A 15,669-nucleotide genomic window follows, 5' to 3' on the forward strand; every position below is an offset into this window, starting at 1 on the left:
GGATGCAGCTCCGAGGTCAACAATAGTCCAACTAAATGTCCAAAGTGTGTATATATTTTGTACGTTTTTGTTATTTTATTTCTCATTTCCTTGTGAGGAGAGAAATAAAAATACGTGAATACAAACACAATGCAGCATAAAGTTAAAATAACTTGAGCAAATCAACCAAAAATGTTAAGTTTTGAACTGTGATAAGCTGTTATAAAAACAAGTGGAATTGTTTACCTTAATTTTTAAGTTAAAGTAAAATAAATATATATGTTGAGTTGACAAAAATGCTGCATTTTTACCATGTACAACTGCAAAGAACACTGAATTACAATGATAAATTTGAACACTGTACTCACTAGGAAATGCTGTCTCCATAGTTATTGATGTTAACTGCTGCAGTAATACCGCATATAATAAGTGGGACACCACCAGCTATTAAATAAAACCTGTCGAGAGAAATAGAAATAAAGAGAGAAGCATATAGTCATACAGCCAAAGAAAATGTATCTTTATTAATAATACACATTTATTTATTGTATAGATATGAGCAATTCCTGCATTATGGATGTGACATTTTAAGTCAAAAATTTTAATATAATTTATCAGAGAATGTTTTTGTTATCAATATATTAAACCATCTGTTTATGTTTTCTTTAACCTCTAATAATAGAGTCCAGACATGAGAAAAAATCAGTCTATGCATGTGTTTTCTGTTTTTGTTTTCGTGTGTTATGGATGTGACAAAAAGACACTTCAAAAAAAGAAACATACTCATTTCAGTCAATAAAAAAAGCACAAACCAGAAGCAATGATACCCAACAAATGCATTTATGTGTTTGCATTTATGAGGAAAACAGTGTAATGGATGTGACAATTCTGAAATCTGTGCACTCAATAAAAAAAAGTAAAAAAAAATTAAAACTTAAATAGAGACCTTGCATGGGTATAAGGCATCAAATATTAACATCTGAGATATCCAGAATGGTAAAAACGTAATTTTCATGGAAAGTTTGACTCATGAATTGCTCATATGTCTAAAACAAAGCCTATGCCTCTTTCGATTTGCAGTTGTTGGCTACTAAATATTTTACAGATCTTTCTTTTGTCCACAGTAAATGACATCTGTGTGTTAGGTCAGTTCTCTGTCTCTGTCAATGAAGAGTCATTCTGGACTCCAGACAGTAGAGAAGAGAAAGGAAACATAGCATGATTTATCCCAGGAGTCAGGCGTGGGATCTGGGCACATTTCCCCAGGGTATATGGAGAGCATGGAGGTCTAGGTTAAAATGGTTGAAATGAAGAGATATATTTGCAGGCATGTCTCTGAGGATATGTGTATCCTCTGTTAGATTTACAACTTCTATGTTCACTTTAATCTTCTACTATAGGCCCAGTTTTCTCTCTCTCTCTCTTCTTTTCCTATTTCCGACTCCCCATAACAGCAGATGGATTTGGCTTTTATGTGGACAATGGTGGTCTTTGATTAGTCAGTTTATTACACCATGCATGGTGGTCTATTAAGCTGCCTCTCAAAAGACCTTTTTGCTCCTTACCTCCTGCAACATGGCCTTAGTCATAGTTTCAGCTCTGGTATTGCAAAATTTTCACACAAAAAATGCTTTATGCTAAATTGACACTCCAAATAGTGATTAAAATAAGTTTTAGTCTGTTTGTTTGTTTAAAGAGACTTAAGACAGACACTGGGCGCAGACAGAAGCTGAAAAAAAACATCAGATATCTAAACATGGTTATGAGATGCGTTTTCAAAGCCTCTGTGATGATATTACTGACCTGAGCATGGGCCGCTGGGTCGGCTGTACAGCAGTCTCACTTTCTAGTTGCTGTGGAGACCTCAATAAGGCTTCTTTATAGATAACTCTGGCACTCACCCCGATCCATAATAAAGTGGATAAGGAAGAGTAGTGAAGAACAATCCCCACCTGACAGGAACGTACACATGCATGATGAACGGATAAAGTAATGGCTGACCACTAATACATTATAACAATATAATAGATACGAGGCTTTCAAAAAGGTAAGGTTAAGAAAAAAATCATAAAATCATAATGTAAAAAACATTTTGTGAAAATATAACCTTGATATCTTTAATATTGGCTGAGTAAGATCATATGAAAGGAGATATAAGTACTCACTGCCTGGCATACAATTGGGTATCCCGTCAGCGTGATGCCTCCTGCGAATACTGCAGATGTCATTGCGATGTGAAAGCAAGTGTTTAAGAGGGTGTGCCAACTCTTCCTAGTAATTCTGATTGAACTGACCATAGAGATAAAAGCTGTTACTTTCAATCCAAGTATAAGCACATAAACGTGTGCTATAATTAATACAATGACACAAGTACCTGTGGTGCAGTATATAGGTGATGATGATGGTGAAGAGACAGAGAAGCAGCACCGCAGTGCAGATGTAGATCACAGGGTGGAGAACTTCCACTGGAACTAGATTTGATCCTGGGAAATCTGGCATTTCCTGAAGTACAGAGAGATATGTTAAAAAACAAAGGAAGAAGGAGATGAGAACACTCAGGCATATGACTTTATCCAAGAAAAACCCTCAAGGAAAAGCATTTCCTGGGACACTTCATGACACAAGTAGATATTAGTCCGGCTCCAATGTCAGTATTTTGAAATGCCGAAAAGTTTCAACCAATGGCCAAAATCAGCTGTTTGCCTTCACATTTATACCATTTTCCTGATAACAAAAAGAGTTTGAGACCAAGCTGAACATGAAAGTCCTCCAGAGACTTGTCAGGATGAAGAAGTGTAGTGTTAAATGTGTTTGTAAATGAAGACATGTCCTCCCTGTAATGACTCTATCACTCAACTTGGAGTGTGCAGGCTAGAAATACTCATATTAGTTAGATAAGACTTACTACAACAGATTTATCAATCAGTAAACCGTCATAGTCACTTGGTTACCCTTTCATGGAACAGATTTGTGGAAAAATCACATATAATAGATTTATTAACAAATTACAGATGACTTATTATGAAGGTTGGCGGCTAGGACATTTCTTCAGTGATATAACCCAATGACCCTTTTCACTGTCTGCCTCCTACATAGACAGCTGACTTTCATGGCAGTATACAGTACCTTAACCAAGATGAGACCTCATAAGTGACTAAATTGAAACAAACAACATACTGTAGGCAACAACTCAGAAAATGTGGATATGGTTGAAAATGGCAGGAGATGCTTTAAAGGCACCATATGTGGGTGATTCTCACGAAACCATTGAAACACCACGGCACTAATGATTTTAGCTTTAAAATGTGTAATATAGTAACATTAAAAAGCATCAGAATTAACACAATACTGTGTTCTACCTTGCACAATGTGTGATTTCAACATAAGAATTTATAATTGTAAATTTTATCTCATTTTCTGCTGAAATTCTCATTACCGCAATGTGTCCGGCTGTGTTTGAACATGCGTTATGTTGTAATTTAATCAAATTAACACAAAAATATTAAGAAAAAAAAATAAATGGATGTTTTGCTAGACTACTTTAGATGACAGAAAAAATATTTACTGAATATTCATGTATAATAATAATGAAGAAAAATTAGGAAAATGATGTGTCCATGCCTGATGTTCTCATCCTCCGCAACACTTTTTGAGAACAGTTTAAGCACACATACAGAATTTTAATAAAGTTTGATTTTGAGTGACCAAGCACATGGACCAGTTACTTCAAGATGGCTACCAGGTAAGATCATTTTTTTACAGTTAATTTGAAATATTGTCTTGTCAGAATGCTTACACGACATTTTGATTATCATTACCGCAACAGATGCTTATTAAATGTTAATTTAATTAATAGAAGCATAATACTTTGATTTTAAATGCATGTGCAGAATCTCCAAATTATGTTCTTTCAGGTTTTTCATGTCATTTTGAAAAAGTGTCAGTGTTGATGTTTTCTGACTGTTGCGGTAATTAAATTTTTAGGACTAATTTTTTAAATTATGTTACAAAAAGTGTTAAATGATAAGTAAAAGTTTTTAAATTAATGTTCCCATTTACTCCAGACTTTGTTTTCAATGTCTGGTGGGAAAAAAAGTAAATTTAAGCAAATTTAACATTTTCATGCTTGACATTTTTAAAACCAAGTTTTCGTGAGAATCACCCATGTAATTTTTTTCGCTCGAGTTCACAAAACAACAACACTGGCAACGCTTATTGATGCTGTGAAGGAGGGCTGAATGATGTCACAGGCAATGTAAATCCCTACCCAGTCTCACAAAGTTATGTAGTCACATCATTTTTTTTATTCTTTTTCGTGATACTGTCACGAATTTCCGCATTTTTTCTTATCACGAATTTCTGTTTATCTGTCACCGTCACACATTGGCCACCCAACTGCTTCTTCCTATTTTCAAACCATTTTCGCTTCGATGTACAGTAGGGTTAGATTTGGTGTTCAGGTTAGGATGTCACTTTAAGTATTGGTTTATACTATTTTTTTCTGATTTTTTTTATATTTTCTAAATTTTAAAACATTGTCGCCTGGCATTAGGGTTAGAGTTGGGTTTGGGTAAGGATTAGGGATGCACGATATATCGGCCGACATATTGTAATCGTTTTAATATTATCGGTTATCGGTCTGATAGCAAAATTAGGCCGATAAATGAAAGCCGATAAATGATGGAATATTTTGGTTTGTTGAACCACTTCACTTGCTCATTGCTGGCCATGTGGAGTTTTTATTGGTGCTTTCTGTGACACGAAGATGACACATGTTGCGGGCTTAAGAAGAGTATGCTAGTCTAGCGCAAAGACAAGATGTCCGAGGTCTGGGAGTTTTTCATTGTGAAAATAATATGAATATTTATCGGCCTATATATATATATATATATATATATATATATATATATATATATATATATATATATATATATATATATATATATATATATATATATATATATATATATATATATATATAGGTTATATGCCCCCAAATATAAAGAGTTATCGGTTATCGGTATCGGCCAAAATTTCCATATCGGTGCATCCCTTGTAAGGATGTGATTTTATGTAAATCTAACCCTAAACCGAGGCAAAAATAGTAAGAAAATAGGACAAAACAGTTGAGTAACCATTACCAATATGTGACAATGACATATAAACACAAATTTGTGATATGATCACAAAAAAACGTGGAAATTCGTGACAGTATCACGAAAAAGAATCAAAAAATTACGTGACTATAGGTACGTAATTTCGTGTGACTGGGCTGTAAATCCATGGTTGTGGCTAGAAGGGATAAAGCTATGGCCAAAACCTCGTCAAATCTCGCAGGATGAGCCCTGTTTTTATGCTATTCCTACCCCAAACCTAATCGTAAAATCAAAATGCTTAAAAAATTGGTTATATCTACCGCATTCATCGGATCTTGCTCATTCAACTTCCATTCCGTTAAATCCATGTTAGTAATGAACGTGCTAGCAGCGGGATAACATCACCAGAAACAACTTCTCGTTTATTTTTGATTGCCTGGTAGGATGCATTGTGTGAACGACTTCATTAGGCGCTGCAAAAAAACGACAAGTGGATGACATCAGAGTAACGCGAGAGCGATTTGAAATCAGCCTCCTTCGCAAGATTTCTCGCGGTACCCTGATGTCATCTGCGTGTCGGTTTTGTGGCGCTGCGTAAAGTTGAAAGCACACTTAAAAAAACTCGAAGGAAGCAGCTCGACAGAACTGCCATGCGCCTCGTCCATTTATTGAATATAGCAGGACAATTTATTTCTTACTACTCAGCGTGAGAAATACAAGGTGTGGCAGGTGAACTGACTGAAATGCGTCTGTCTCACGATCAATGCGTGAGACTTGAGAGCCTGTGTATATAAATAGGGTTACTGACTAAAAAATAGTGACTAAACACGACCCAATAACACGACCTTCGTGTTTAATCCAACCACGTTACTTACTGCTTAAATCCTGATTTATAGCTAAACACTTCTGACAATATCACCATATATTTACATTTAAGAGCTGATATAACATTTCGAGGTGATTTTGGCTACATTACCTGTGTCTCATGCAGTGCAGAGCTTGACCGTTGCTCTTCTCATCTTGTGTTATAAGCGCTTTTAAAAGTAAAAGTATTATTGTAGATCGCGTATATATAAAATATGAGAGAATAAACACTGACAACTTTTAATCCCTTCCCCCACGTGCCATGTGAGGTGCTACACGACGCAGGATGAGAGAGAGAAAGCACGCGCACACGAGAGAGGCGCCTCTGAGCGCTCGAAACAAAGAAAAAAAGCCGTTTTAATACTGAAATATTACAATTATAATACTACAAATACATATAGAAAATGTATGAAATATAACAATGTATGGGAAACACTGGATGATGAGTCTGACATGAAATTTAAGACCTTCTTAGTGGAAATTCCAGATTTTAAGACATTTTAAGACCTTAAAAATCGAAAATTTTATTTAAGACGTTTTAAGACTTTTTAAGGACCCGCGGGGACCCTGTAAACCCAACATTTCACAGTTTTTTGGCAATAGATGTATCCTATCCAGCCAGAACCTCCGTTTTTCATCCTAACCCCCAAACCTAACATCTCGCGAGATTTGGCTGCAGCTGTATCACCTCTAACCAGAACCTCAGTTTTTCACTCTAATCCCACCCCCAAATCTAACCCTAAACCCAACATTTAATGGGATTTGGGCCGTTAATGTATCCTATCTTGCTTAAACTGCTATTTTTCATCCCAATCCTACCCCCAAAACTAACCCTAAACCCAACATTTCACAAGATTAAGCTGTAGCTGTGTCCCATCTAGCCAGAACCCAAATCAATCCAACAGGACTCACAAATAATGTCCATGGATGATGTAATGAAATAAAGTTTTCAAAGCATTATGTTACAACGTAAGTTAACAGATTGGTGTTCAAGATGCTACTATTACTATTACTTCCGCATGCAGCATACAGCTGACTTTCCAAGTATCAGGAGAGCAACTCAAGAGTACTTTAGAAAAACACATGCTGATAGGACCATGCTATTCAATCCACATCAATGTGCCCATATAGATTTATTTAAAGCGAACTCAATTTTACCTGAAGTACAGCGTAGTTGCTAAGCACAGAGCAGCGCAGTGTAGAAGTGGATGCATCACTATGAGCCAGCTGACAGCCATCTGAACTCCAACTCCCATGATGCTCCAGGGCCTGTAAGCTCCAGTGAACAGCAACAGGGTCATTACCAGGTGACGTGTGTCGTAGTGACACAATAATGGGATCTGACTGATGCCACATGCTGCAGTTGTCTGAAAGGGAAATAAATGGGAGGCAGAAAGCACAACGAGGAACTGTTATTGGGGGTTTATGTTAACAGTGACCCTTCATTAGATGAATGGATTTACTATACTGAATAAAGGGTTAGGATACATGACATTAATCTTTTCATACATTAATCTTTTCCTAAACTCTGAAGCGCATTCACTAAAGCATTCACAAACCCTGCGTGTTATTCGCAAAGGACACACAAACATCCAGAGATGTTTACTGACATTTCTGCAAGATGGGAAGCTGAACTGTGCACAATTATATAATTCCAGTCAATTATAATCTACAAAAAACAAGTATCATGAAAAACAGCTAGAATTTTTCCATATCTCACAAATTGAGGTCAAGGCAACGCACCAAGGCCAACATAGATAACTGGAGTGTTGACACCACGTCTGCGAGCAAGGTCAGAAGGCCCGGTGAAATTTCCGGTAAATGGAAAGAATCTTCCACTGCGGAATGCCACAAACTGCAGCTTACAGTCAGGAGGAGCAGTGGGAGGGAAAAGGGACGCGGGGAGAGATACTGAAGCAAGAGCCACGGCATTCTGGAAAGAGAAAACAAGTCAGTGGTATATACTTAAAGCAATAAAGTATAAGAGAATACAGTCAAGGCTTAAACTAAAAGTATAATTTAGTTTGAATGTATACGTAAGAGTCTGTGTACGATGCACATGACGCAAATTTTGTCATCAGAATAGTAACTTTGTACGCATATGTTGGACACTGCGCGTGCAGGAAAATGCAGTATGTAGCCCAGGAGATACACTGCATTTTGACGCAATGCTTATATGTTCATGTACACGTAAAAATGGACTATACTCTTAAGGGCCGTTGTTAGTGCTTACAACCCTTTAAGCTATTTTTCTACAGTATCTCAATGTAGTTTGTTATAGTCACAAAATATTAGATTTATTTATTCGTGTTCATGGACATGATTTTCCTCTTTTTTTGTGTCACAAAGCACAACTTTCTTTTTCGTGTCGCTTACCATGACTTGATAAATAATAAATATGATAAATAATAATTGTATATTTATTTTCTAAACAAATATCTTTTGTTTATTTTTTTTCTTTATTTTTTTAAACCATTGTCGCTTCTTAATGTTTTTCAGTTTTTTCGGGTTGGGGTTAGGATGTCTGAAATCTAACAGTTAACAGAACCTATGAGGTTTAACTATCGTGCTAGGTGACAGGAAAAAAAACGATTGCATGTCCATGAACACAAAATAAATCTATGTAAATTTTCATGACTATATCACGAAATACCGTGAGACTGGGATGTATTATTATGGATTATTATTGTATTATTACTATTGATTTTATGACATGGTTCCCTAGAACCCCTGGTGGTTCGTGGGGGAATTGCAGGGGGTTTGTCAGTTTATGAAAAATTCATGTAAATAAATAATAAAGACACATTATGTGACAACACTACATCGGAAAACTGAGGTTTTCTGCAAAATTATCAGCTCGGCCTACATTTTATGTACTGTACCAATAAAAGAAAATTACCACATAAAGATCCAATAACAGGTAATAAAAACAATAACTATGTGAAAAGTACATTAATGTAGTAAATGATTAAGGTCAAAGGGGTTCAGCTGATGAAAAGTTTCAAAATTTCCAAGATTCCAAAATATGCAAATATCAGTAGATTTTATATACTCAAACATATCTTCTCAAATTCTTCTAAGAGCAAATAATCTAGGCTATGCTACATTAATCTCACATTTTTCATACTGTATCTCAACCATGTCTGCTTGTTTAGAGATACAGTTGAAAAAAGATGAAACTTTAATGAACGACTGAGATTTTAAATAGCAATGTCTGAGCACTTGGGATGCCAAATCTTTTTACCTTAAGAGGAAAAGCATTCAATGAGGTGTTGTGTGTTCCTGTGGTGCATCGGAAGCGTAGCTGTTGTTCGAGGGACGGCTCTATCCCATCATGCACCTGGCTCCCTCCAGTCCCCTCTCGCCTCTGATAGGCCGTGCAGCTCATCCCAGTAAAATGAGCAGGACGAATCATGTGAGCCTCCATCACAATGTTACGAGAAATCTATGAGGGAGAAGTTACCACCCATCATGTCGAATACTAGACCGTACAAAGAATCTAGTCTTTGTTAAATAGCATAACATTCACTGTTTTATACAGCGCAGCATTGCAGGATGACCCTGGCCTCATTTTGACGGTGCTTACACTACAGTTATGCTAATATGTGACACTGGGACCCCAGAACTCCCACCAGACAAGTTACTGAATGCTGTTTTGTATCTGGACAGCAAAGAGCAATTCATCAAAATTTCCAGACTTAACCAAATTATACATTTTCCATCTTTAGTAGCATTGTTTGGTCGACGAGGAGTTGAAGTTGACATGGTTGAAGACTTACGATAGAAAGATCCTGAGCGTCAGAGTGCAGCTGTGGCCAAGCGAGAGTCTCCAGTGAATACACAACTGAACTGCAGGCTCTTTCCTCTCTCTGGGCCCGAGTCAAGATCTGGTCGTCTACCTGCATCAGGTTACTGCCCATTTCCACCAACACTTCTGAAAGCTGGGGCGAACCAGTGCGCAAACATGTAAGGACACAAAACACACACACAATGTGTATACACAATAGTAATGTTCAGTTTTTACTTACCTCACGCAGTTCTGTGACATAGTCCATGAATTTCTGCATCAACTGAGCCACATAGAGAACATCTACAGTGTCTGTGAAACCTGCGGCCTGCAGTGTGTATGAACGCACCTGACGTGCCAGTGTCAATGCGTTGGAAGTGTTGATGGGCATCTGAGAGCAAACACAAGATAACAACGTTAGGGTTAGGAAAATTTTGGAAAATTGTCGTCATAGTTGTACGTAGGTCCTATGTGGTCATAAGTGGGCTATGCATTGCTTTTCATTTATGCTTCTGTGTCCGCGTCAACATGTATTTACACATTCAGACCGCTAGTCAATAGCATCCAAGCGTGTAACCCACAGCAGCAGTACAACACCCAAAGAAAAAGCAGCTTGGCAAGTAAATTCAAAAAAGAAATAGAAGAAGCAACTCGTGTGAATGTTATTTGAGAAGACTATCTGTGATGGAGGAAAATGGACAGCGACTATTGTTTATCACAACCTCAACCTGACCTATCTTTGTTTATATCGTCGTTCTAGCAGACCAATCACAGCGTTTGCGTTCCGTGTAGAACGGACGCGCCGTCACATTTTTACAGAGGTGCACGTGCACAAACAATTATCAAATAATACATAGAGTTTAAAATTAGTAAATAACGTTTTGGCTTCAGTTTTTCATAAATTGGGTAAGTGCGCCATCTAGTGGATAATCGTGGGATTATCATGGATATAACTCGTCAATGGCGGGGAAAGAGTTATAAGGGGCGGTTCACATTTAGCATCTAAAACCGTGTGGAAAACACAACCGCGTCACTTTCCTCCTTCTTTCCAGCGCTCGCTTAGGCGGCTGCGCTCCGGTAGCGTCTGCGGTTGTTAAGCAATTTCAGTAATGTGTCTCCATTCATTGTGTCTTTAATTGTGTCTACATAATAGTCGATTTACAGTCCATCTTGAGTTTACATGACACAATCTTAATAACGTAAAGGCTGAAGCTGATTGTTTGGTTTTTGACACATGACCTGCGGTGTGGACGCGGCATTCTGAAAAGTTGAAATATTTTGAACTCGCTGCAGCGCCAATGCGCCTGGATTAAAAAACCAATCGCTCTTTTTGAGCATGCTTGGGGCACGTCTACATTAAAAATTAGCATATTTGTGTGTACAAAAGACGCAAAATGTGAACCACCTCTAATGCTGCGCTTACACCAGCCACGGCAGGGGCGGCAAAACACGCCATTCGCGCGTAGTTGGAAGCTTGAACATTTTAGTTTACTCATTCGCGCGTGAAATTCTAATCATTTGAGACATTTGGGCGGAAATTCTGCGACTCTGCTGAGACTACGCTCGCTTCCTGTAACCACGTCACTACTACAGCAAGGTCCTGATTGGTTAACGCGGCGCGGAAATCCGCCGAAGTTCAGATTTTTCATCTTGCGCTTTCCCGCGGCAACGCTCAATTCGCGTCAAGTCCTATTGCCTAATCGCGTCTTTGCATTAACGTTTCCTCTACCGCGGCTGATGTAAACGCAGCATCAAGCTTCTTGTTAGATTCCAGCTGTGAAGTAAACTAAATGCTATTAATGTTTTCAACCATTATAAAGCTTGGAAAAGTGTGGAAATTTACTAAAATAACTCCAAATGTGTTCGTCTGAAAGATGATGGATGTGTTTATCTTGGATTGCTTAGGGGTGAGTAAATCATGGGGTAATTTTGATATTTAGCTGGAGTATCCCTTTAAGACCTTTAGATGTAACTCAGAGACGAGTATATTTTAATGTTTGCATAATGTGAAATATTTTAAATTGGAAACAAGACAGAAACGGGGGTCAGGGGCAACCTTTGTAGTTGTTTCCCTGCGTAAACAGAAAATAAATAAATGACTGTTTTTCAAAGATATCCGGTTTCACGGAGGAAAGTCTGGGATGTGTCAGTGTCAAATACTAACCAGTATGAATGTATGTAGGACCCTTGTGAGGTCATTAGTATAGAGGCATTGAGAGTAGTTGCCCTCTTCCCAGCGTCCTGAACGGTCACAGTAGCGTGATGCTTTGTTCTGCTCCACACCACCCCCTAATGTTGAGGAGGGGTAACGCAGCTGTAAACAGTATTGGTAGGAGGTGATGCCAGCCAGAGTTCTAGGCCATCTAAAGACCAAATAGAAGACAGTTTACATTTAGGCATAGTATCCATATTACCGTACACAGGCTGTAGTGCAACCCCCTTACCTAAACTCCCCTCGATTGTTGGTTACTCTCTGCTCTGGACAGAAGGAGGCGCTATTCTCCAGCACCACTATCTCCACACTACGTGAGGCATTCCCTCGGCCCGTAGACACCACACATTCCCATTCACCGCTCGCCTCAAGGTGGACATTTGACAGGATCAGCTCACTAAAATATAAATAATTATAATACTGAATGTTTTTTTACAATGACAGTAAATTGCGGATAATTGGATAATCAATTTAAACTGCCCTTTGTCCCTGGTTACTGCTAAACACATACAGTAACGGTCTTGACAACTAAAGGTTCATTTACATAAGTGTTACCTGGTGATGAAAGTACAGTCATGTTGTACACTCTCTTCAAGATGAACCCCACGCGTAGGGTCACTGGTGACAGGCCGACCATTGTGCTGCCAGTGTAGAGCAGTTATTTTATCAACCAGAGAAGAAGTACAATGAAAAGGCAGTCTGTCCCCTTTAAAAACGACCTGCCTCAGCGAGGGCAACAAAGAAAGGGTATCAAGTTCCAATGGACCATCTAAGAAAAACAATGAAACAAAAGATAAACATACACTTAACCAAAGTTTCGCTGAGCAGTAAAATAAATACCAACTTTATTTAAACACTTATCATAGATTCCTGCTGTCACACAAATGTCCGCACCAGATGAAACATGTTAACGTTCCAAGCAATAAAAGGGCTGTCCTCCATCTCCATTTCAGATGCTCTACTTATCGGTCATGTATTTTGTTGTATGCTGGGTTTATTTTTGGAGGCATTACATATATTATAATATATAAAGTATATTATACTTTCAGAAAAATATCCCAATCTGTCACTGACTGGGACAATTATAAAGGTCCCAATATATACCCTTGAGGTACTACTATGCACACTTTGGTACCAATATGTACCTTTGAGGTACTCTAATGAACTTTTTAGCTGCACAGATTTACTTTTTTAAAAGTGACAGCTAAGAACCATTTTTTCTGTCAATGTAGACATCAAGTGAGGAGGAGGCCGCACTGATTATACTGTAAAAGACTGGAATAAGATATCATTTGACATCAAATGGACATAATAGGTTAACTGTGAAATGCAGATATAGATGTATTGTTGGCTCACTGATGGTTTCTCATTTTGATTATTTTATCTCTTTTTGTTGTAGTCACTTTGTGTAAAAATATTAGGTGGTCAGTTCTCTGGTGAAATGTAGAGATTACAAACTATTTTCCTGTTTAAATCTGCGTTCTCACCAGAATCCTAACAGACTGCACTGTTAGATGTCTTTTGTGTTAATAATAATTAATCATAAACGCGAAGCTGGAGTGTTTCCTTGCCAAATAATTATTCAAAATCAACTTTGCTTGTAAAACTGCTCGGTTGAATCAGTTTCTTTCAGTGGGTTGATGATATTTATTCACAACTGCAAACCCACAGAGGGGGCTTTTTAAACTAGTCAAAGCTATGTGTTCATGGCCAATATAAATATGTTTAAGAGCAGTGAAGGAAAAGATGGCAAAACAAGCTGATATTAAAACAGTAACAAGAGCCTCGGTTTGAGGCCCAGGACGTGGCAGGGAAACGCAGCGTATGTCTAGAGAGATCATATGATGTTTAACAAAAGTCATTTGATAAATATAATCAGACCCCAGTTTATGATTTTGTTATTCTTTTGAACAAATTACATTTGATCGAAGCTGGCTATGAAACACAGATTGAGCAATGTACTAGAAATTTCTACTTTTCTGTACCCCTGAGTTAAAATAAATACATGGCTTTTGTTATTTTATGGAGTGAGGAATGATTAAATATGAAAAACAAAAAAGATAAACATCAGGGTCCTCTGAGTCAAATCTGTTGGGTAGCAGTCCAAACACCAGTAATACAAATACTATATAATATTTATGTATATATATATATTTTGCCTTGTCTCTTACTCACCACAACTGAGATCACTCTCTCTCAGCAAACGAAGGGGTCTGTTATGAAGCCTTCTGGGATATGCGCAGAGTGTTTCATCCCCAAGGCGGACAGACCCACTGTGAAAGAAACTAGGGACCCAATGCAGACCGCAGTCACATGACAGGGACTCCGTATGAAAGTTCCTAATAAAGGAGACATGTACTGTAATGGTTGTTCGGGGACAGGAATTTATTTTGTGGAATGAAAGATAATTTGTGTCCTTCAAAATGATAACTTATCTCTGAACTTTACTTTAAACTTCTTTAAACTTTTCTTAATCATTTTACTTTCAACAAACTAGTTTAAATGTGATTCTCAAGTGATAAATAAAGTCACATTGTCTTAACTTCACACAACTGTCCTAAAAGGGTAAATTTACATGACAACAATATCCTAAAATCCAAATATCCTAAAACGGCACGGGGCATTTTGCGCGAATTGTGCGTTGCCATGGGAAACATGCGAGTTGAAAAATCTGAACTTCTGCGGATTTCCGCGTCACAATAACCAATCAGGACCTTGCTGTAGTAGTGACGTGATTACAGGAAGCGAGCAGAGTCCCAGCAGAGTGGCAGAAGCCCCTCCCATGACACGAATTTCCGCATAAATGTCTTAAATGACTAGAATTTCACGCGCGAATGAAGCGAGTAAACTCAAATGTTTTTTTTTTCTTTTTCAAAAACAATCCCTGTACACATAGATCCACAAAAACAACTAAAACACTTAATTATTCATGCCGAGCCAGTAGTTGGTGTAATAGACGGTTTCAGCAGTAACAACATTAACAAGCAGCTTTCGTGGTCAACACGTAACTTCCGGTAGACTCCGCTAAGAATAAATAACAACAAAGTACTTTAAACGTAGTTTATTTATATACAAGCAAAATAAACAACACGTAGATTACCTAGGAAACCAAAACATTTGTTATTTTCGACGAGGTATTTGTTCATGAGTTCAGTTTAGCAACTAGTCTGACCATTAAAAAACTGAAACCGGAAGTAAAATTCGGACCAGACGCGTATCGCGTCAGCGCACGTGCGTCCGATGAAAACGTCTATAGTCTGAAGATATAATATGCATGTGCATGATGTCACTGTTTTTTTAATTCATGTTTTCGTAGTTCACATGGAGATGACAACTGTATCGCTTTTAAAAATGTGTACATTGAAATACGTTTTAAAAGTACCAATTGTAGTTAAAATGTTTTCAGTTTTTAGTTGAGATTGAAGTAATCCACATGGCTTCAGGGGGTTAACAATTCTAATTCTGAGCGCAATTTATTCGACTATGTCTCGTATGATACATCCAATGTCATAAGCTGGAAACCCACTCTCTCGTAACTTTAATTTATAAACTTTTAAATATTGTTATTTTCCTTAGAAAATCAAATCAATTGCCCTCAGAAAGCCTTTATTAACCTCGTGAAGCAGTGTGGATTACTTCTGTGAAGTAGATGGGGTTTGTTGGGCTTCAAAATCAAAAGCACCATTTACTACAAGTATAAAGCTTGTATAAGCTTTATTATAACTCTTATT

The 15,669-nt window shown here is 37.6% G+C and overlaps 1 protein-coding gene across 1 annotated transcript in view; it reads right to left on the reverse strand.

Annotated features, from left to right (window-relative positions):
- The window catches only part of adgra2 (adhesion G protein-coupled receptor A2), an 86,722-nt gene that overhangs the window by 6,062 nt on the left and 64,991 nt on the right, over positions 1 to 15,669 (reverse strand). The window contains exons 6-18 of the mRNA XM_055167096.2: positions 14,114 to 14,277; positions 12,494 to 12,707; positions 12,171 to 12,335; positions 11,891 to 12,089; positions 9,968 to 10,117; positions 9,719 to 9,880; positions 9,184 to 9,384; positions 7,683 to 7,872; positions 7,098 to 7,306; positions 2,354 to 2,481; positions 2,145 to 2,268; positions 1,783 to 1,931; positions 348 to 437 (exon numbers count right to left, since the gene is read on the reverse strand). Of these exons, the coding sequence (XP_055023071.2) occupies positions 348 to 437; positions 1,783 to 1,931; positions 2,145 to 2,268; positions 2,354 to 2,481; positions 7,098 to 7,306; positions 7,683 to 7,872; positions 9,184 to 9,384; positions 9,719 to 9,880; positions 9,968 to 10,117; positions 11,891 to 12,089; positions 12,171 to 12,335; positions 12,494 to 12,707; positions 14,114 to 14,277 (2,145 nt within the window). The remainder of the gene's footprint in view (positions 1 to 347; positions 438 to 1,782; positions 1,932 to 2,144; positions 2,269 to 2,353; positions 2,482 to 7,097; positions 7,307 to 7,682; positions 7,873 to 9,183; positions 9,385 to 9,718; positions 9,881 to 9,967; positions 10,118 to 11,890; positions 12,090 to 12,170; positions 12,336 to 12,493; positions 12,708 to 14,113; positions 14,278 to 15,669) is intronic.

This window comes from Misgurnus anguillicaudatus, chromosome 5, assembly GCF_027580225.2.
Source record: "Misgurnus anguillicaudatus chromosome 5, ASM2758022v2, whole genome shotgun sequence".
NCBI classification, from domain to species: domain Eukaryota; kingdom Metazoa; phylum Chordata; class Actinopteri; order Cypriniformes; family Cobitidae; genus Misgurnus; species Misgurnus anguillicaudatus.